The sequence below is a fragment of the Dendronephthya gigantea genome, unplaced genomic scaffold (genome assembly GCF_004324835.1).
Source record: "Dendronephthya gigantea isolate DGI-Jeju-01 unplaced genomic scaffold, DenGig_1.0 000001F, whole genome shotgun sequence".
Classification (NCBI taxonomy): Eukaryota; Metazoa; Cnidaria; class Anthozoa; order Malacalcyonacea; family Nephtheidae; genus Dendronephthya; species Dendronephthya gigantea.
In genome coordinates this window covers 2,925,690-2,947,018 of record NW_021163011.1, presented here as the reverse complement: position 1 = coordinate 2,947,018, position 21,329 = coordinate 2,925,690, and the positions used below count along the sequence as shown (strand labels likewise).

The 21,329-nt window shown below is 35.2% G+C and overlaps 5 protein-coding genes across 5 annotated transcripts; 3 read left to right on the top strand and 2 right to left on the bottom strand.

The window, feature by feature from the left end:
- Nucleotides 1-128: 128 nt before the first annotated feature.
- Nucleotides 129-2,311, top strand: LOC114524708 (membrane magnesium transporter 1-like). Its single transcript, XM_028545871.1, has 4 exons — nucleotides 129-392; nucleotides 593-645; nucleotides 1,249-1,352; nucleotides 1,648-2,311. Exons 1-4 carry the CDS (start codon nucleotides 317-319, stop codon nucleotides 1,733-1,735), a joined length of 321 nt encoding a protein of 106 aa, XP_028401672.1. The 5' UTR covers nucleotides 129-316; the 3' UTR covers nucleotides 1,736-2,311.
- A 37-nt stretch (nucleotides 2,312-2,348) lies between these two features.
- Nucleotides 2,349-3,608, bottom strand: LOC114524690 (ankyrin repeat domain-containing protein 39-like). The gene is made up of 2 exons (XM_028545850.1): nucleotides 3,309-3,608; nucleotides 2,349-2,947 (listed from the first exon to the last, which is right to left on the bottom strand). The coding sequence occupies exons 1-2, from the start codon at nucleotides 3,549-3,551 to the stop codon at nucleotides 2,591-2,593; spliced, it is 600 nt and encodes a 199-aa protein (XP_028401651.1). The 5' UTR covers nucleotides 3,552-3,608; the 3' UTR covers nucleotides 2,349-2,590.
- Nucleotides 3,609-3,863: 255 nt separating this feature from the next.
- Nucleotides 3,864-9,131, top strand: LOC114525862 (NKAP-like protein). Its single transcript, XM_028547325.1, has 10 exons — nucleotides 3,864-4,160; nucleotides 4,582-4,626; nucleotides 4,837-4,917; nucleotides 5,104-5,174; nucleotides 5,287-5,368; nucleotides 5,527-5,582; nucleotides 6,334-6,372; nucleotides 6,597-6,675; nucleotides 7,222-7,434; nucleotides 7,954-9,131. The coding sequence occupies exons 1-10, from the start codon at nucleotides 4,063-4,065 to the stop codon at nucleotides 8,060-8,062; spliced, it is 873 nt and encodes a 290-aa protein (XP_028403126.1). The 5' UTR covers nucleotides 3,864-4,062; the 3' UTR covers nucleotides 8,063-9,131.
- On the bottom strand, nucleotides 9,131-10,561 carry LOC114525871. The gene is made up of 3 exons (XM_028547336.1): nucleotides 10,381-10,561; nucleotides 9,838-10,195; nucleotides 9,131-9,717 (listed from the first exon to the last, which is right to left on the bottom strand). Exons 2-3 carry the CDS (start codon nucleotides 10,175-10,177, stop codon nucleotides 9,194-9,196), a joined length of 864 nt encoding a protein of 287 aa, XP_028403137.1. The 5' UTR covers nucleotides 10,178-10,195; nucleotides 10,381-10,561; the 3' UTR covers nucleotides 9,131-9,193.
- A 12-nt stretch (nucleotides 10,562-10,573) lies between these two features.
- On the top strand, nucleotides 10,574-18,131 carry LOC114525853 (putative glycerol kinase 5). The gene is made up of 18 exons (XM_028547315.1): nucleotides 10,574-10,813; nucleotides 11,686-11,779; nucleotides 12,030-12,105; nucleotides 12,351-12,444; nucleotides 12,747-12,836; nucleotides 13,259-13,300; nucleotides 13,533-13,608; nucleotides 13,914-13,975; nucleotides 14,046-14,119; nucleotides 14,912-14,972; nucleotides 15,293-15,419; nucleotides 15,643-15,747; nucleotides 15,908-15,964; nucleotides 16,296-16,339; nucleotides 16,417-16,520; nucleotides 16,834-16,896; nucleotides 17,268-17,401; nucleotides 17,828-18,131. Exons 1-18 carry the CDS (start codon nucleotides 10,703-10,705, stop codon nucleotides 17,971-17,973), a joined length of 1,560 nt encoding a protein of 519 aa, XP_028403116.1. The 5' UTR covers nucleotides 10,574-10,702; the 3' UTR covers nucleotides 17,974-18,131.
- The last annotated feature ends 3,198 nt before the right edge of the window (nucleotides 18,132-21,329 follow it).

Below are 21,329 nucleotides of genomic sequence, written 5' to 3'. Positions count from 1 at the left end.
AACCACCAAAGTCATATTGACATTACGTCATTTTCTGGTTCGCATTGGAAACTACCACTAACCGAAAGCTATCCCTAACCCTAACTATTATCATACACTTCATACATGGCCCAACACCCGCAGCCCGCGCAGGGGGGAGAACTGGGGTATGGAATTGGGTATGGAAACATGAGGGGAGATCAGTGAATGGGAAATACAGTGGGGAAAGTGGGGAAATATCATGGGAAATATAGGAAAATGAGACTGGGACCGGGTTTCAAATTAGGCAATATGGCGGACAAATTGATCAGATTCTGATAAAATTATAGTTTTCAAAATGGGTTTCATCGGGAAAATTTTAGTATTAGTTGGGTTGGTAATAATAATACATGCAGGTTACTCTTCAGAGCAATGTAAGTGTGGAATTACAAAAATCTCAATCAATGTATCAGACCGGCTTGTGCATTTTGACAAGCATGGTATAATTATTATAATATACAGTATAATGAGTATATTATATTTTAATATATAAAGTAATGATTTAATCCTGCATAATACAATTTATATTTTTATATTTTAAAATGTCTAATATTACATTCATGGTCTTTTGTAGATAGAACTTATTTGAAACTAATTGAAGAAGAATTCACTTCTTTACCAAAAGATGTAAGTACACATAACACATGTAACATGTTCAACTGAGTATTTTGCAATTTTGTTGCTTTTTCATGTATAATTTTCTTCTAATAGAATAATTGCAATATGAAAATTTTCTATTTCTAAAACAGTCTGATTCATTGTAGATTTAGTATCAATGCATTTGTAGTATGATTTGGTTGCTTTCATGAATGCATCTTCCTGACAGTCAGTTATTATTTTAATTATAATATTAGAATATTACCATATAGGTAAATTTTTATACTATGTAGATACAATGTTAGTACTATGCTATTGTAATGCTTAGGCAAATAAGGCAATCATTTTTCTGTATTTATGCAATAGAAATGATTATTATTAAATTATAGTTCTACAAAAGATAAAAGGACTAGCAGATAAAAGGATGAGTTACAGAATAATGTTGAAGCTTGCCATAATTGTTCCAAGCTCATTCTGATCTTTTACTTTTTCTATATAAATCACATTAGGGATTCTATCTAAACTACATGTATTTGGGCATTTCCTAATATAGCATTTCATGATGTTTGCAACAAAATATAGTTACCATAATCTAACAGCCATTACTACAGTACTTACAATATCTCTTTTCAGATTGTGCTTCAATGTATATTTGGCCTAGTATTGGGATCAGTAGGTGCTGTTCAAATGGCAGGGGATTTTAAGGAGATCAAGGCTTCGGCAGAACTAGCTAACAAGTGAGTGTTGAAACAAATTTATAATCTAATTTAGAGAAATATTGTCCTATTCCTATGTCATTTCAAGGAATGCCGGAAAATATAAATACAATATCACTCCACCCAGTTTTGCTGCAATATCACTTCACACAGGTTTGCTACAAATGCAAAATGTTTCCTGGATATGTCACTAAAACAATATTGTTTTTGGAGAAGGCAATATATAGAAAAATATGCAATATTTTAGTTAGTCTAATCAGATCTTTGTACACTGAAGTTCTGTTTTTCAGGATTTTCTTTAATTTTTTATTTGTAGAAGCTGGGAAACTGCAAGTAACAGGCCATCATTTTACTCCTTTCACCATCGAGGAAAAGTTATGTTAAAAAATGTTATGCCTGAGTAAAAATACAGTGGCATATTCTGAAAAAAGTACGTAAACTATAAAAGATAGTTACTGTACACTAGTATTACATAAAAAGAACTTTGAAAATTAGAATATATTAGCATTCTTTATAGTAAATCAACTTGGTTTCTAAGTCATTGTAAAGTAATCAATCATTTTAAGTTATTGTGGTCAAGAAAAGTACATACTTTTGTTTCTTGATGACAAATTGTTAACACTGAGGTTGAAATTTGGCGATTTCAATATCAAACATACTATATTTTTGTGTCATAGAAAAACCTATGGTACAATAGAATGCTACACAGGGGAATTTATGACAAATGTAATCTATAGTCAGTAATTGATTCAGATAGAAGTGGATGTGTAAGGGTTGTAAGTTAACAAAGGTTCAAGTTAACAAATGTGGTATTCTAAACTGTGGTTTATTTCTCAAAATAATAGAGGGTGTAGGCTCCTGTTAGTGGACCTGAGTTATACTTTCCATAACAATATAGCCATGTACCTGGGGTGTCTACGCAATACTTTATATGTCACAACAGTGGGATTAGGTAATTCTCTGTGGGTATGCGTGCAGAAAGGTATACTGATTAGCACATTGTATAAATTATTTCTCTGTTATTAGGTTAGCTAATTGGATACAGACACAGTAGATAGATTTCTATATATTGTTATCTAGCAAAACATTTTATTTTATTTTACTAAGAATAATGTACATTTTTATAGTTTTCTTGTCAGTTCCACTTTTAAACCTCTAAATTTAATGAATACTATAAAAATTTATCATTAGCAGTTATAGGAAAGTTCAAAATCCTCCACAACTTTAGGTATTTTTCTATGTATCTTAATATTAGAACATTATGAAGGTTCCAGTAATAGTTGTAAATCCCTATTTGTCTCGGGTACATAATCAATAGGCAGTTTTTTCAAATTATCTTTCACTAATGATAAACTTGGCTTGTGCTTCAGAAGATGCTGGATGATCTCAATATGTGATTTCTGTGCAGCTTTGTGCAATGCTGTTTGTCCATCAACATCAGCTAAATCCAACTTTCCTCCATGTTCAATCAATGTTTTGACAATGTTACTATGTCCACTATAAGCTGCTCTGTGTAATGGACTAGCTTTCCCAGCACGTGTTAAACTATTTGGGTTAGCACCATAATCAAGCAAGATCTTGCACACGTTTAGGTGACCGTTGCGGGCTGCATAATGCTGTAAGAAATGCATTCACCACTTAATTTTGTTATTGTTCCTTGCTGTACCATTACATGACCCAAGATTGCTATTGAAAAGAATGGGCACATTTAGGCCTGTTTCGAAAAAGAGGAGAGAGACAGCACCACAACACCCTCAGTACTGCACCAGTGTGTAAAGTGTGTATCATGCAAATGAGATAACAGGTGTGCAATTTTGAAGTCTATTTACTGGTATTTTCTTGAAATCTCAGGTGCACAATTTGAACACTCTCCAGTCACAGTTTTGCATTTTTGTAGCCCATTAAAATGGAGTGGTTTGTTCTGTTTTTTCAAATAGATTTCTTTTTGCACCTTTATCTAACTGTTAATATATTTACCAAGGCAGTATACCCAGCACTGTCCAAAATATCTGCGGAACATTTTCTATCCAAGTATTTTTGAACTTGATCCACTTCACCATTCAGTGCAGCAGACCAAATTCCTCTGGTAAAATCCATCTCATCCATGTTTTGAGAATATGGTGTAGAGCTTGCTGTGCATTGGCAGGTGGAGCCATGGTCATGGTGCATGCCGCTAATGTTGGTTGACATTTCTAAACCTAGAAACCTCCCAGTTCCCATCAAAATTTGATTTCTATGTCTCTGAGAAGTGAGATCAGTGAGATGGTCAGTGGTATTTAAATGTCATTACTTCGTGTAGTACAATAGAAATTTGCCGGACTAAATGTATTGTTTTCAATCAAAAACTTTAATTAAAGAAAAAAAGAGTAACAGGGAATGAACGGTTGGAAATTTATTTACACGTTATAATTTACACTTTAACACAACTGCAAATTGCAAACATTCTTTTTAAATTTCTCGCTGTCCAGTTAGGATAAGTCTCCGGTTCAGTATACGAGCCTGCAATACCAAAATGCCATTGTATTCATCTATTTGAATCTTTGAAATTTGAATTGAATGATTCGAACTTTCTGTGAGAACTGAGAAGTTCGTTTTTTTCAGCTACAAATTAAACATTTTATATCTATATTATACAAACATTGTGTATTCCTGTTTTGGTAAATACATTTTTGCTCTCTCAAAACATCATCCAATGACTGGAATGGTTGGGTAGTTATTAGAATTAGTCATAATGAGTGAATGGCGGCGAAGTCGATCACCACATAACGACAGGAGATTTGGGAGAAATAGATCTCGGTCAAGAAGTAATGAACGAAGTAATGGATTTTCGTAAGTAGTACAATGTTTAAAGTATCATTTCTTCGTTATTCAGACAGTTCATGGTTGTGACATGTATAAATATTTTATAATTACACAATCACCCTTGTTTTGTATGATTGGTTTTGGTGACTTAAATCTCTAGTTGAGCTAAGATCAATAACCTGTTTACCTGATTTAAAGTCTATCTCTGAGGTTAAAATAGGCAGGGTTGGTGTTAGCCAGTTACTGTATTAATCAGTGAACTATGAAAGTTGATTTTACCATGATTTTATCCAAATTTCACTGGTATTACCATGGACAGCAAACTATATATGAAATACTAATATTATAAAGATTTCAGACTGCATGCAACAACTGTATTTCTGTATAATCTTTAAACCAGTGTTTTTCAATAGTTTTGTATCTAATGCCATACTAACTCTTGATTTAGTCACAGACATGGAAAGAAATCCCAAGATGAAGGTCAATCAGAAAGGTGAATGTGAAATCACATAAAATAAAATACTGTTTTAATGTAGCAATTTCCAAAATAAATTTCCAAATACCATTTACTATTTCCAAATTACTATACTGGAATTAATAAATGAAATGAAAACTCTGAATCATTTCATTTACCAAACAATTATCAAAAGAAGCCTTTGTTTATAAAGCTTAACAATAAACTAATAAGTCAATAATTCTGCAGACGCCGATTGGAAAGAGAACGGATTTGTGCAATGGGAGTTCCAGGGGCATGGGGTCTATCACCTAAAGCTCCACTAGATGAGTATGCATATTGGTTATTTAACATGTGTTTATAAGTAGTGAGAGCACTAGTGCTTCAAAATTGCAGTCACAGGTTTAATTCATGGAAGATCTGATTTGCATGTTCCCAGTTCAATCCTAAGATTTGTAATGTTCTACTTTTGTGTCATAGCCAATAATAATACATATCATTTTTTAAATATTATAGTTCTGATGATGATCAAGAGGAGGAGAGCCAAAATATGAAGCTAAATGTGAAGCATAAAAGTGATACAAATGGTAAAAATATTTTCTGAGACATAAATAGAGAGGCTTGTTGTATTTTGCAGTTGTGCACTCACATGATGCACACACGCATCTCATCTGAAATTGGGAATTTTTTTCGAAACAGAATTTAGCGGAAGCGATGAGAGCACAGACAAGAAATCTAAAAGATCCAGTAGGAGAAAGAAAAGAAAACATAAAAGGAAAAGGTATGCATTTTTTTAGTGTCCTGGACAAAATAAGAAACATTCTTCATTTATATTCTCTAATTATTTGAAAAAAATCTGGAATACTGTAACTAACTCCTATGTTGCATGCTGTATCAATCAGTAATAAATAAAGAGGTAGTTATTTTTATGTGTTTTAGTAAAAAAAGGAAAAAAAAGAAAAGCTCAAGTGAGGAAAGTGAAGATGAATCAGAAGGTAGGTTTTAGCAGTGACTGCTAAAAAATTTTGTAATTTTACATCAAAATTTTAAAATTGTTTTAACATACCTCAAATGGTTATGGTTATATTAATTATTGCATCATTAACCTTCAATCCTGATTAAAGGATCCTATGGAGGCTAAGTGAGCTTCCAGGCAATATTTCAGTTCTGGCCCTGTTAACTTTTACATTGTCATGGTACAAACACATAAGGTGCCACAGTGGTTGGTGTTCTGCAAAAAATTTTTAGAAGTCTCTAAATTATCACACATTATTTTTCTTGAGTGTTATTCCACTTTCAAAAAGTTATAAATTCTTAGCTTATCTCTCATATCATTTGCACCCTGGGGTTGGTTGTTAAAAAGCTGGTTAGCTTAACCCTGGGTTTAAGCAAATCTTTACATCAATTTTCTTAATCGCTTGTTTACAAAGTTGAATATCTTCTTTCATAAATGTTTTCTATAACAACAAGAACCATATTTTGTAAAGGTTTTAAAACAAACAGCGGTTCAGAAGCACCTAAATGAAAACAGTGGTTTAAAACTTCTGGTACCCCAGGGTTAACACTAACCCAGCTTTGAACAACTGGCCCCTGAAAACTGTATATGAGCCCCTTTTGCCCTTGACCCATAAAAATAGTAGACATTTTTTACTTCTATACACTGTCCCCAAGCAGACTAACCCGCTCTCTGGCTTAACGCTATTGGCTATTTATAGTAATTCAGTATGTGCTTTCCCTTAAATACAGACAGCGATGGCGTTAGTGAGTGGCTTGAAAAACGTAAAGGTATGTGTGGTGCCATATTACGACCCGCGAGTGTCACATAGAATGACTGGTGAAAATCAGATTTCCGTCATCATAATTATAATTACTAACTGTACTACTGTAGTGACGTCAGAATGTGCCGAATCGTCAAGATCACTTTTATATCCAAAATTAAAGCGCTCCTTGTGTAGCAAAAGAAGGCCAAAACGTGACGTAATTCAACAAGATGTGTTTTTCATTATCAGATGACAAAACCGGCGATATTGTTGTTGGTCCAATGCCTGTTGTTAGTTTACAACATGGAAATGCTGATGAACAAATGGAGTAAGTCGTCTGAAATTTTCAAAAATAATGTTCGTTCTTATCATAAAACTGTCCAACATTTTCTAGGAGTTCAGAATAGACGTCTCGGTGTTTTTAGAGACGGGATCATCTTAAGTAACAACATTTTCTCTCCCTATCCGTTCCGTTTTCTCCTCTTTCATTTCCGTTCCCCCTCACCAATTATTCACTTGTGTTGAAAGTTTAACAACAGCACAGTACAAGGTTGGCGTACTCTTTAAGTGAACGAGTTGACTAATAAAAGTAATATTTTGTTACTCCATGTTACTATTAAAGCCAGGAATTTTCAATTCTCATGGTAGTTTTCCCTCTTTAACAACGAGTAGCAATAAATATATGTCGGAGCTAATCTCGCAGTCAATCACATATGCATTTCCCAATATGTTCGCATAGCATGCATTTCTGAAGAACCTAAACATTGCTCCATGCCGTCAAGCTATAGATCTATAATCTTCCTCTTCCCTACACTCCCTAGCTTCTATAACGTTGCCTCGATTATTTGCGATTGTTTCCCCGTCTTTTGTGTAGTTTCGGTTCGGCTTTGTTGCCTGGTGAGGGTGCGGCAATGGCTAACTATGTAAAAGCTGGTAAGCGTATACCACGACGTGGTGAAATTGGTTTAACGAGCAATGAGATTACGTCATTTGAAGACCAAGGCTATGTTATGAGTGGTAGCCGACATCGACGAATGGAAGCCGTTCGAATACGTAAAGAAAATCAAATCTACAGTGCTGATGAAAAGTATGTTGCACTTTACCCAATTAGCTATCTTAGTTTTGCATTTGTCGCTCGATATATGAATGAGGCACAGGCTATATAGCCGAATACTATATTTTATTTTGTTTAGTTCAACAATATGTTTCACTCGGTTACGTACATGGGATGAATAGTGAATATGCACCCCACCAAATTAATTAAGCGGCTAGGAGCGGTCCTATTTACTTTACTAAAGATTGATTACTTTACTAAAAGCCCCCCGTAACCAGCTCACCCGATATACTTTCCCCGCTGCTGTCATTGTGGCGCTACTGTATTTGAGCCAAATGTTACCCCCTCACCGCCTGACTTCCTCCTACCTAATGCCAAGTGAGCTGAGCTCCTACGCCATACATTAGGGTTGGCAGCCAATATTTTACTGTAACGCATTGCAGAAGTTTAATTGACACGGAATTTTTTCTGCAATAAAAAATAATCCTAGCATGCGAGGTTGTGAATTTTTTGGTACTCATTGCTTGCTTCATATATATTTGTTCATTGCAGACGAGCTTTAGCTATGTTCAACTATGAAGAAAGATCAAAACGAGAAACGAAGATCTTATCGGATTTCCGAGAACTTGTCCACAAAAAAATCAACAAACAAAAGAATTGACATATCGAGAATTCACGAAGCAGAATTGTACGCCAGTCACCATATTAAATAGTGTTCGTGGCAACCGAAAAACTAGAAATGAAAAATTTCGGGTGTCCAATCCGCGGCCAATACGAAGGTTTGTTCTTAAAGGTTTGTGTACATTGCGTACTAAAAGCAGTCTACATATAAAAACAGTCTGCGTGCTCAGACACGTTACTAGTGAACAAGCATATTGTTCGGTCGGTATGTGAGCCATGCGTGATGCAGGCATTAATTTTTGGATCATAGCAACCGTGCACTTCTAGGCACGCGGGGCGTGGCCAGGCGACCAATATATTCAATAGAATCGTCGGGTTTACTGGTGTGTACATATCAAACGTGTCGAATTTTTCGTTTTTTAACCTGAAATTTTGTAAATTGTGAAAAATAAAGCCACGCAAAGTTGGCCAAATTTGTGTACTTCTGTACTATGTGCGGAAACGTTGTAGCTAGGCTGTAGATACTAATAGTATTGAATACCAAATTCGCCCGCTTTTTATCGCCCAGATAGTCACAAGTGGTCTAATAGTAATGACTAGTATAGTATGACGAATGTACAATCTTGGCCAAAACGCTTTCAGGGACGATTGCATTTTTTACTCTAAAAATGTGTTCTCCCCCTCGCCCCCCCCCCCCCTCATTCAATGTTGAATTCTAATGCACTTTCGTTTAATGCACATTACTACAATTAATATATTAATTAGGGACCAACATTGAAAAGGGGGAGGGGGGAAATCGGCGAAAATGCGAGCGTAGGTGGTCACAGTAGTTGTGATATCGCGATAGCGTTCGTCGGTCCTATTAACTTTTGGCCAAGTTTGTAGTTTTATGTTCTGGTGCATCATCACCAAAGTAATCTAACAAGTGAAGTCATGCTACGGAATAACTAATCACTTCCAAGATCTGTACATTGTATTTTATTTTAGACCATAGACCTAGTATTAGCAATACATGTACATTATTATTATTAACATTTGAATTATACCCTTGGCCTCACTAATATATTTATATATAGAATTATATGATTAAACTAAATGTAAACTCAAGTCTTTACTCACATACCCATGTATGCAAGTAGATGTGGTAATTTTTTATCAAATATCCTGTAGTCTAACTTGGACTTTTATTTTTTTCCACATTTGCCTCAAACCATTGTGTAAATGTGGATTTATTATCTGATTCATCCCAAATTGTCCTTATTGGTGATTGCAAGATGTTAACTGCAGGTGATTTATCCATCTTTATAATCTGTTCATCAAACCATTTGCTAAACTGAGGTGAGAATGTGCATCCACATAACATTGACAAATTTTCTTGATTTGGTAAGTTATTTTCCTCATCACATTGATGAATGAATGCATCAACTTCATCTTCAAACCATTCAGTAAATTGTACATCAACACTTTTTGTGGAATTAATGTTTTTTGCTTTATGGTTCAAATTTGTATGTTCCTTTACTGGGGAATGATGTTTGTCAGTACTCCGTAGTTCCTTGATTTGTGAATTCCTACAATAAAGTGCTGGTAAAGGTTCAAATGCATTTTGTTCTTTGTCCACAGTTGTCTTTTGTATCTTGTCTTCAGACAGAAATATGTCACTCTCATCAGCATCACTTCCAAAAAGATCCTCTAAAACTACATAAATATAAATGAAATAGTTACATAAATAAGTATTTTGTCATCCAATCATCAAAGCAGACATGCACTAAAAAGATTTTATGATAATATTATCATGCACTTAAACAAATTACTAACCATATTCAATAGGTGCTGAGGGTATTTCATTTTTCAAAAACAATACAGGAACTTTGTCTTTGGATGACGATAAGGATATCTCATCTGAGCTTTTTTTGTCTTTTTTCAGTTTTAACTTAATGGGTCTTTCCTCAAGAAATTGACTCATTGTGCTTTGCTTCATTTTACGTGATTGGTTTTCACAAACATTGGGTGTTATACATGTTGGTCTTACTGCTCCAGGTTTGAGGTGCTGTTGATGATATCTTGCATGCTGTGTTATAACTTTTTTTGATTTGCTTTTTGTTGTTAACCATTTACCACATCCTTGTCTTTTGCTTTCTGATGCTTTCATGCTCATTTGTAAACAACACTTATTCTGGTGAGGAAAATATGTGCTGAATTTATTTTAATAGTTAGGTGGAATGCAGCCCCTTTAATTAAACACTGTATTAAAATAGGCTGATATAAAATTACATTATTTAATATTTGTCTGTACAAAACTTCATAATTTTACAATATTATAACTTATAAGAGTTTATCAGTGAATATGACCATAACTACCTTGCAGTATCCTTATTATATTACCATATGACAATCTTCTAGACGATTTTTACTCTCCAAATGATAGCATCAAAACATTTTCAAATAAACATTTTACGTGAATTTTCAAATTTTCCCCCTCTTCAACCAGTGGTCAAAATCAACACGGGCGCACTTTATATGCAAAATAATGCAAAACAGAAAATGATAGGAAGAGAAATTATCATTATCGTATTTCATTTAGCTTTGTGTTTCACGTAGCAGAAATGCAAATCACGATGGGGATGTAACGATTAATGAACTGAAACGGTATTTTACAACACCGGCTGACTGGCAAGAAATTATGGCAAAGAATTCAAAAGGTTTTGTGCTAGCTGTAGATGTTGGAACGACCAACTTAATTTGTCACGTCTTTGATGATACTGGCATTTCTAAATACGGTGCATCCAGAAAGGTATCCACGTGTGGTTTATTTGATGAATATTTTTTTGCAGTGAAAAGATTACATTACAATAGCTGATATAGGCTAAAATAGTACAATTTTATATACTGTGTTGATCGAAAAAAGATTCAAATATCGTTGATTGTTTATGTATTAATAATACAGTTATACTTACTGTTAAAATAAATAAAATTGAAGTGTGCTGGACTAATCACTAATGCGATCCTTGAGTAATGTTCTAGACTAACTATTAAAGGCAAAATTTGAGGTGTGCAGGTGTTTATGAAGCTTGGAAATAATGCGCTTTCAATATGCGTTAATACTATGAAATTCTCAAATTATTCAAATAGTTACACAGATATGGTAATGATATAGACTTTTAACTTTTCTCCAATTAAAAAACAATTCTATTAAAACTTTTATTTTATTTTACTTTAATTCTATTTAAACTTATTTTAAATTTTAATTTGCAAGTATTAAGATAAATGCTGATAATAATGAAGGAATTGAATCATGTTAATTGCAACATTAGGAAACAAATTACATTTTTGTATACTAGGGGGCTTGTTTACATGATCATGCACAGTTAGCTGAGATGCAAGAAGGGTGAGATGACTTCGAGGTATTGAGTTGAGCATATAACATGATCCTGACAGTCATGTAATCACCCGAAAATTTCATGTGCTTGTTTGGTGTCATAAAGACAGAAGACTTATTTCATTACCTCAAAGTCATATTGATCACAATTCATTGAATCTCAAGTGGGATCATGTAAACAACTCACATGATTTTCATGCCATGTTGCAATAAGCAATTTTTGCAAAGGGCATGGCAACATTTAATCTATCATCTTTCTTTCACGGTGATCATCTTTGGTGTACTAGATTAATTTGCTACACCCAAAGCCAGGATGGGTTGAAATCGATCCAGAAACATTATGGGAACAATTTCTGGATGTTGTGACAGAAGCAGTTGAAGGTACAATTATTGTACTCTATTGATGTTTAAAAATTCAAACTGACTCTAACTGTGATGGAAAAACATGAACAGCTACACATTATGTACATAATCTCAAAGTCAAAGTAAGAATTGCTTTCTCAAATTGGTCATTATAAAGTGACTAATAACTGTCCTAGGCTATTAACATTAACATTAACATTAACATTGTAAAGCGACTATTACTATAACTAATATCAACTTATAATAGACATTTGTTTTCCAAACCTAGGAGCAAATATACAATATGAAGATATTGCCGCCTTTGGTATATCAACACAGAGAGGAACTTTTTTAAATTTTGATAAGTAAGTTAATGCAATTAATTTTTTTGTTAACTACACAATATCATTTAGTGTGAGTGTGTAATATCATCTATCTCTTTCCCTGAATTAATTAAATTTGAATGTAGTATAGACCAGTGAACTCTTAGGGTCCATGCCTCCATGGAGAATGTCAAGTTCTCTAGTTTAACAAGAATGCAATTTATAGTTCATCGGTCAGTTGTTCGGTGTTTTTACAGTTCTTAATTACAATTAGATTTCTATTTCAGACACAGTGGTCGCCCTATTCATAATTTTATTAGTTGGCAAGATTTAAGGGCAACAGAATTAACTGAAAATTGGAACAAATCATTCACTTTGAAGGTAACCAAACTCCAAGTGCTATGCACCCACTTATAAACCATATTATATTAACCTTAGTGGGCATTGCGGTGTATTTTGAGGGCTAAAATGATAAATGTGCCAGCTAGGCTGAAATATATATTTTAGCCTGCTGATCATAGGCGGCTGATCCAATCAGAAGAATGACTTAGAAAGTTTACCCATTGCATAATTTTTTATACAAAAATTACCCTTTATGCCAGCAAACATTAACTCGATTGTTATATTGTAGGCAAACACAAGATTTCACATTCCTATTTCTACATGTGACTTTTTAATTCTAGGGCTTACATATCAGTGCCAGAGCTTTACATCTATTATCAAGAAGGAAACAATTTCTTGCAGCTAGTGTTATAAATTTTTCCACGCAACATGTAAGTATATTAGATAAAATGTATTAGAAAGAAATTATACTATTAGGACTGGGGCATATAGTTGGCCTAACTGCCTAAGGGGGAAGGGGAGGCCCTCAGAGCATGTTGCTCTCCAAACGTTTTAGGTCAGGTAGGAAAAAGTTCCCTTTTTCCAAATTCATTTTTCAGGAACATTTGTCCTCTTTGATCCTTTAAAGCCCGATCTTCTTAATTTTAACTTGCTTCCTGATTAGGAAATGTTTTATGAATTTATGTACTGTAATAATGTGTCAGATTCTGAAAGTGTGGCTTACTTCATAGTTGTACAATGAATTTTATTTTGAAGATATTTTTTGTTGGTGCCAAAATGAATTTGGTCAACATTTTCGATTCACTATGGCATATCAAGTAGTGCTTGAAATGATTTTTTTAATCTTTTCAAGGTTTCTACAAGATTACATTGGGTTATAAAAAATCATAAAGAGGTATAATTTTCAGTTTTGCCATTTATTTGTACAAAATGCACCAGCATAATAAGGTAGTCATTCAAATTGAGGCTTGTGAGCCAAAGCTGAGTGTTTTGGAGTGTTTTCACACTCCATATATAATTTTAATTAAGATACAAACAGTCTGAGCACTAGGTGGAATTTTGTCATAGTCTAAGCACTCTAAGTTTGCAAGTTTGCATTAAACAGTTCAGTTTCTGCTTCCTTACAGGCAATGAAGAAAGTTGGTGAAGGGTCATTATTATTTGCTACGCTAGATACTTGGCTATTATGGAAATTAACAAAGGGTTAGATTGCTGCTATATTAAAATTTACCCCTAGACCATAAGCAGCCTAGGAAGCATGCAGAAATTGTATGTAACATAATTTTCATACATAATTTTTGCATGCTTTTTGGGCTGCTTTCCCCAGACTATGGTCTTGTTTAAAAGTTTCTTGCATCAGTCTGATATACACCTTCATTTCCTCATGTCCTACTTCCAATTTTTGCATTATATTTTTTATGGGTTTATCAACTATATTGAGGCTGCCCTAGCCCCTAGGCCTAAATCAAGTCAGTTGGTTAGTTACTAAATATAATTCCTCTTTTTAGGACATTGTCATGTAACAGATTATTCCAATGCCAGTTCGACAGGCATGTTTGATCCGTATGTGGTAGGTATTAAAGTGGATCAGAATTAAGAAGGAATATTGTCAATTGAAGTGAATATCACATTTTTCATAGATGTGTTGGAGTTCGTTGATGACATCATTATTTGAAATTCCGTTGTCCATTTTGCCTGAAGTAGTGGATACAAGGTACTGTGCAGAGGTCTGTGCAGCCTCATCCCCAGGGTCTTCGGTTCTGTTTGAACTGCATACAGTCAGTCTGTATAATTATTTTGTCCCCTCCACATGCAGACATGCTGAAAGGCCGGGTGTATAGGCATTTCTTGCAATCTGATCTCCATGCAACATGGATAGTAGAAAACCAATACACCTATTCGAAAAAGAGCAAGAGACCTGTAGCGAGTTACAAAAAGGGAAGCTAGTCAGGTTTTCTTCTGCCAAAAATAGGCCAAAATTATTTTTTGTTTCTGGATTTTGAATGAAAGAAACATCGTTTTTGTAGCTTCTGACAGACCCAGCGGAAAAGTAAAAGTAGACATGATTTTGAAATTCCGAAAATGAAAATCTGACTGGCCTCGCTTTCGTGTCCCTCGCCACAGGCCTCTTCCTCTTTATCGAACAGGTCTATGATTCCTTGCATGTCTATTCATACGATATTGAGGTTTATTCCAAGTTGCACCGAACTACAGGTTATATTAGAATGAATTAAAAATCTACAGATCGGACTTCCCAACGTTTTATTTATCAACGTGAATATGGCTTATTTTAGAAATCTCCTCCGTTTCAGATTTTATTTTTATGTCCCAAACAAAGCATGGGTAAAAAAGCCATCCGTAAATACGTAAACTGGAATAGCAGGGTAACACAGGGCTACCGCTAATCGCGGGCCTTGAACAACCGGCCTCAGAAAATTAAAACGTTTTTAAGAAATTGAAAAATGTATTCGTGATCAGAAAATGTATATTTTCTTGTTTGGTTTAGCGGTCTATTGTGTGAAACTCACGAGGATATTTTTGGAACACGAATACCTGTGACAGCTGTGGTATGTTGCATAGATAAGACTAGAGAGTAGCTACATGTAACTATACGAGATAACTAGCTATTTATAAATTAGCTAGCTTTTCGAACAACCGGGCCCATGGTCAATATGACAATAATGCCGGACATTGCATTCTCCCGAATGCGCCATGCAGAATATTACTGTTGCTTGGTGTGACAACACCTGAAAAAAAAGAGGGCTTTGATTAGGCTTTGATTGACGTTGCGAGAAAGGGCCTGTTTTCAGTGTTTTGCAGTTCGACTCTCATATTGGGATATTTTTGAATGCACCAACTCCACTCACAATCCTTCAATATGTTTCAGGTTGCAGATCAACAGGCGTCAGTTTTTGGGCAATGTTGTTTTAATGTTGGTGATATTAATCTCACAATGGGAACGGGAAGTTTCATGAATATAAATACTGGCCAGTATGCACATGCTTCAGTCGCTGGTATGTTTCGTATAGAGAATAAAGCATTTCAACTAAACTAGAGGAAAACCTCTTTTCTTAGACATTCTGTATAATATAAATTACACAAAACATACAAGCATGACTGAACTGAATAATCTAGTCCCTTAACTAGGAAAAATCCACGAAATTGCCCTTTAGAAGTAGAACTCTCGACAAAGGGCTGCGTATGTGGTGACACATCATTTCGGTAATTTAATTTTAGGCTTATATCCATTAGTCGGGTGGAAAATAGGGTCGGAGGTGACGTATCTGGCCGAGGGCAATGCTGCTGGGACTGGGACTGCCGTTGAATGGGCGGGTGAGATGGGTAAGAATGTTGGAACTTCTAATGCGTTAGAATCACCTATTAATTCGACATGTCTCTCATGCGACAGCTTGAAATAGGAAACCAGGTTATCATATAGAATGATTTTCCAATTTTAGCGGGAATTATAGTCTTTTTTTTAGCCTACATTGTCTTATTTCAGGATTTTTTCAAAAGGACAACGTGTCGGAAACATCCGAAATTGCAAGTTCTGTCGAAGGTAAATAAATTACCTGAATCCTCAGTAATCCAGCATGATACACACCCTGGCATTAAACGTGTTGTATATAATAGAGCGTGCAAATCCGAGGTCATTGCTTTGCCGCAGCGAGGTCGAATTACACGAGGTCGTAGCTTTGTACACACAGTAGTGGAAATATAGAAGTCAGGCTTGGTTCGTAGTTGGATGATCTGAATGCTCCGTCCTCTAAATTCATACAGCTACGAATATATCAAATCACTCACATCTTTTGTCTTGGAGAATTTTTTTTTACATTTTTTACCTTTACACGAGTATATTTATATATCATGTTCCAATATTTTCTCCTTAGACTCTGATGGGGTCTATTTTGTTCCTGCGTTCAACGGTTTACAGGTAATTCGTTTGCAACCAAATCATGTCGCCGTTCTGGAGTCTACTTTTAAAAAAAACATGATTTATAATTTTGTCAGGCGCCCATCAATGATAATAAAGCTTGCACCTGCATGTTTGGTATTACACCCTCAACAAGCAAATCGCATATTGTTCGAGCGATTCTGGAATCGATCACCTACAGGTATACTCGCATATAACTACTGCATGTTTTAAAGAAATGGCATGTATAACCTTGATTATACGAATTATATTTGGTACGAAGTTTTGCTACATCGGAGCAATATTGTGGAATAGTCTCCCTGAATAGGTAGGAAAGCTTCAATCTTTCTATCAGTTCAAAAGAGCGATAAATAGATATTTACAAACTTGAACCGGCTTCCATGCACGCGGTAATCTTGAAAAGCAGTAACTACATTAGATTTATATACTTTATATATGTCTGTAACTGAAGATTCTACCGTATTTAAATAAATTGTATTGTATATTTTGTGTAGGATTTATCAACTTTATACCACAGTTCAAGAGGAAACACAAATACCAATTTTATCATCGATAAAGTGAGGCTTGCAAATTATTTTATGAAATCGTGTATGAATTATACTAAGGCATCACATTCGGTATTTTTCAATCCAATATTACTTTACTTTCGTGCGATTGCATGACAAGATTTTAATACGATAATTTTCTTACGTAAAGCTTGTTTCATTGCATGCGATCATGTGCTTTAACTCAATTTCTCAACTTGTAAATTTAACCGAAATTCCGTCTGTATTAATAAGCTATATACTAGCTATCATATATCCATCTCTAAATTCGTATTTGGAATTTTGAATGCAAAGAATCCTTTAAAACTCACAACAGTATGATAATCATGGAGCAAGATATTGCATGTCTTTCCAATAACTTATGTTTTTCTTCTCGTACGTAGAGCTGACGGCGGTGTTAGTAGCAACGACTTTGTAATGCAGTCACTCAGCACGCTAACAGGACAAAGTATTGAGAGACCAGCTCAAGTTGAAATGTCCTGTTTAGGAGCAGCATTTTTAGCTGGCCTAGCTGCAGGTGGGTTTATATACAGGGGCCAGTTGTTCAAAGCTAGGTTAACTCTGACTCTGGGTCAACGCTAACTCTGGGTTAAGCTTTAATCCAGTGTTTTATTGTAAACAAGCGATTTTTTTTAAAAAATTGATGTAAAGATTTGCTTTAACCCAGCGTTAAGCTAACTGGATTTTTGAACAATCGGCCCCAGAACAATTGGGTTTTAAGAGGAGAGGTTACGGAGCATTGTGTATGCGCATGCGCATGTGTGTATGCGCATGCGCATATAATCATGAGCATGCGCACTAGAAACAATCAGAAGTAATGCGGAACGTCGTTCATTTTCCATGAGGGAGTTTCAGATTTGACTTCCACTATAGTGCTATACCAATGCTCTGATTCAACAACAACAACAACAACAACAACAACGATTCAATATTTTCTATACAGGTGTATGGAAATCACGCGATGAGCTTAAAGCAATTCGCTGCTCGGAGAAAATATTTCAGCCACAACGTGATTCTAGGGATGAACACAAAATCAATTATGACAAATGGAAAGAAGCTTTATCTCGGAGTCGGGCATGGTACAGGTGATGCTTGTTGATCTGCCCCCGAGGCGCGAAGTGGCCTAACATTTATACATGCAATACTAGAAGACTTGCATTAATTTTGATACAATGCCAATATGACACAAGAGCATCGTTTTAGAGTTGTTACATATAGTCAGACTAAATAAATCTCGACCAAAAGAAGGCATCAATAGCAGCTTCGAGCCGCACTTGCAAGAGTTCAAAGGGATGATTTTCTGATTCCTATAACGTGTTCACCGAAATTTTCAAGTTGTCATAACATGCTTTTATTACCTACTCGAAAAGCGAGAAAGCGATTTTACTTAGTCTTGAAACCATTTTAGGATATTTAGAAACGCGTTTTGCAATTTCGAAAATTTATATGGTGTGCTGTGGGTTCCACCTCTGCTACTTAGTTAACATACAGGGTGAGTAAAAGAACGGACACCTTTGAAATTCAAATAAGCCGTGAACGTATGGCTGGAATTTGACAATTCCCATGACCGACCTAGCTATGTGTACAATCAACATGCAGGACGTGGTTAATTATACAGGGTGTATCAAAAAAAATGTCCCAAATGTAAAATTTCCGTTTTGCAGGATATTTTGCAGAATTTGGCAAATTTTTGTGTTCCTAGAGATAATTAAGACTTATCTGGTATACCTAGGCCAAGTTTGGTTTTTCATTAACAAAATTAGTTTACCGGGGGGGTGGTTCCTTTCCACTGATATTGAGAGGGCTTGCGCGCGAAAATGTTAAGCTGAAATTGAGATATTATTTAGCTGTCTAAAAGTAGGAAAGCTTTTTAATAAACTGTCAAAGTTTCAGGAAAAATAATGCAAACTGGGAGCAACGCGCGACCCCTAAAAGTGACAAATATTTCATTGCGCGCAGTGGATTAAATGCATGGTTGATTTTAGCGTGACCGATCTCATGCAAGGCTGGGCAGATGTATAAATTAAAGCGAGAAACTGAACAAGAAGACGAAGCGATTTAATAGTAAGATTCTTATTCTTGATGTTAATCCTCAACATTTCCACCATTTCTTTCTAAGCAAACTGCGGCTCGTCTGAACATGGTAAACACTGAACGGCGAACCACAATTGTCTGTCCTGCCTCAAATTATCCATTTCGTTCGAAATTCTTTCTTGGAAATCGCGTACGCTACCACCGGCAAATCTAGGCGAATGGACAGACAAATACTTCGCTGTTCAGTGTTTAGTATGCTCAGACAAGCAGCAGTTTGCTTAGAATGAAATGGTGGACATGCTGAGGATTAACATCACGAATAAATCGCTTTGTCTTTGTCTTTGTGTTCAATTTCTCGCTTTAATTTATTCATTTGTCCAGCCTTACATGAGATCGGTCACGCTAAAATCAACGATGCATTTAATCCACTGCGCGCAATGAAATATTTCTCACTTTTAGGGGTCGCGCGTTGCTCCCAGTTTGCATTATTTTTCCTGAAACTTTGACAGTTTATTAAAAAGCTTTCCTACTTTTAGACAGCTAAATAATATCTCAATTTCAGCTGAACATTTTCGCGCGCAAGCCCTCTCAATATCAGTGGAAAGGAACCACCCCCCCGGTAACATAATTTTGTTAATGAAAAACCAAAATTGGCCTAGGTATACCAGATAAGTCTTAACTATCTCTAGGAACACAAAAATTTGCCAAATTCTGCAAAATATCCTGAAAAACGGAAATTTTACATTTGGGACATTTTTTTTGATACACCCTGTAGTGCGAAAGTTTTTAAACCAATTCAACTAATTAAACGTTATTTTTTATTACAGAGCTTAGAATGCATTTTAACTCCCAAAGGGAACAAACTTTATGTTCAAGGTTAATTAATGGGTTCACTTATTTGATATGCTTCGTATACCCATGAAATATTTTTGGCAATTTCTGTCAGATTACAGCCGATTACACACACATTGCAGCTAATTTGAATTTCAAAGGTGTCAGTTTTTTTTTACTCACCCTGTATATTTAAATTATAGTTTTCATTGCATGGAATTTATATAAAACTTGTAAATAATAAGTAATATGCATATATTTTTTTCTACATTGCTAGGTATAGAAATGTACGAACAATTTGAATGTAAATGCTCTACAATAGAGAATGGTGTTTTTGGGATATTGAATGCCTTATGTGGAAGGCTTTCTATACTTCTTGCGTAAAGCGTGATTGGTTTATTTTTCCTATCCGTGAAATGTGATTCGTTGCGAAGGTTTTTAATCGGTGATTTAGCCCCTCCCCCCTTAGGCACCAAAAGGTCAACAATTATTTTAGGGTAGAAAACCCTGTACAGTCGCAGCGAACGTGTAATAACCCCGCAATCACCACATTGAGGAATGTTATATATACTAAGCCTTCTACTCCCGAAGTCGTCCCACTTTGGTCTCTGGTTATGACGTTGGTCCCTGAGCACAAGGACAATGCCAAAAAAATTAGCCTGAAAAACTCTTTAGTTTTTTAGCATATTTGGTTGGTGTTTGGAACCTTGAAAATGTCGTCGCTTTTCGCTAAATCACCACATTGAGCGATGTCATGTATACTAAGCCTTCGACTGTTGGAGTCATACCCACTCACATAATTACATATTGACAAATTACCAAAAAAATTCTCGCGCAACTTTCGGTCGCCAATGACCCACTGCGTTTCTTGGTCACTGCCAGGTACTTCTTGCAGCCTTAAACAGGGCGCTTCGGGTGTTTGTATAATAACATAAGTTGGTCTCAAAGCACGAGCTGGTGGCCCAGCCCCAGTGGTCAAGGCTACAGCCTACCAGGTTGTAAGGGTAGGTTCGAATCCTGCATGGGAATGGTTCGATTTTTCCAACCGAAATTACTATTTAATTTAAAATTCTTCGAAAAGCATTAGGTCAAATAAAGAACAACAGCTTCCGACAAATGATGCGGTGGTCTAGTGGTTAAGACGTTCGTCTCTCACTCCGGGGATAAACGTTTCAACTCCTGGCAATGCAACAAGATTAGCTGAAAATTTTCGGTGTGATTTGGAAGCTTTTAAACAGTTTAAAGATTTCTCGGTCTTTGCGAAAGACTGTAAATTGAAAAAAATTTGAAATGAAAAAACAAAAAAAAATTATCGCGTTCAAAAGTACGTGAAATTTGGAAGAAAAGCACAAGTAAAAAAAAGTTTTAAAAACATGTGTCTTCTAAAAAGCCTGAAAATGAAGAAAGTCAGACGGAAAAATAAATTGAAAATTTCCCGCTTTTAAAAAAATCATGTTTACTAACTTTACTTACCTTAATTTTTTTTCACGAAAATTTGACAGGGTGATTTTCTCGAGACTGAAAAAATTTAATTTTTTTCACTTTTTTGAAATTCTCTTAAATTTTTTTTTGACGAAGAA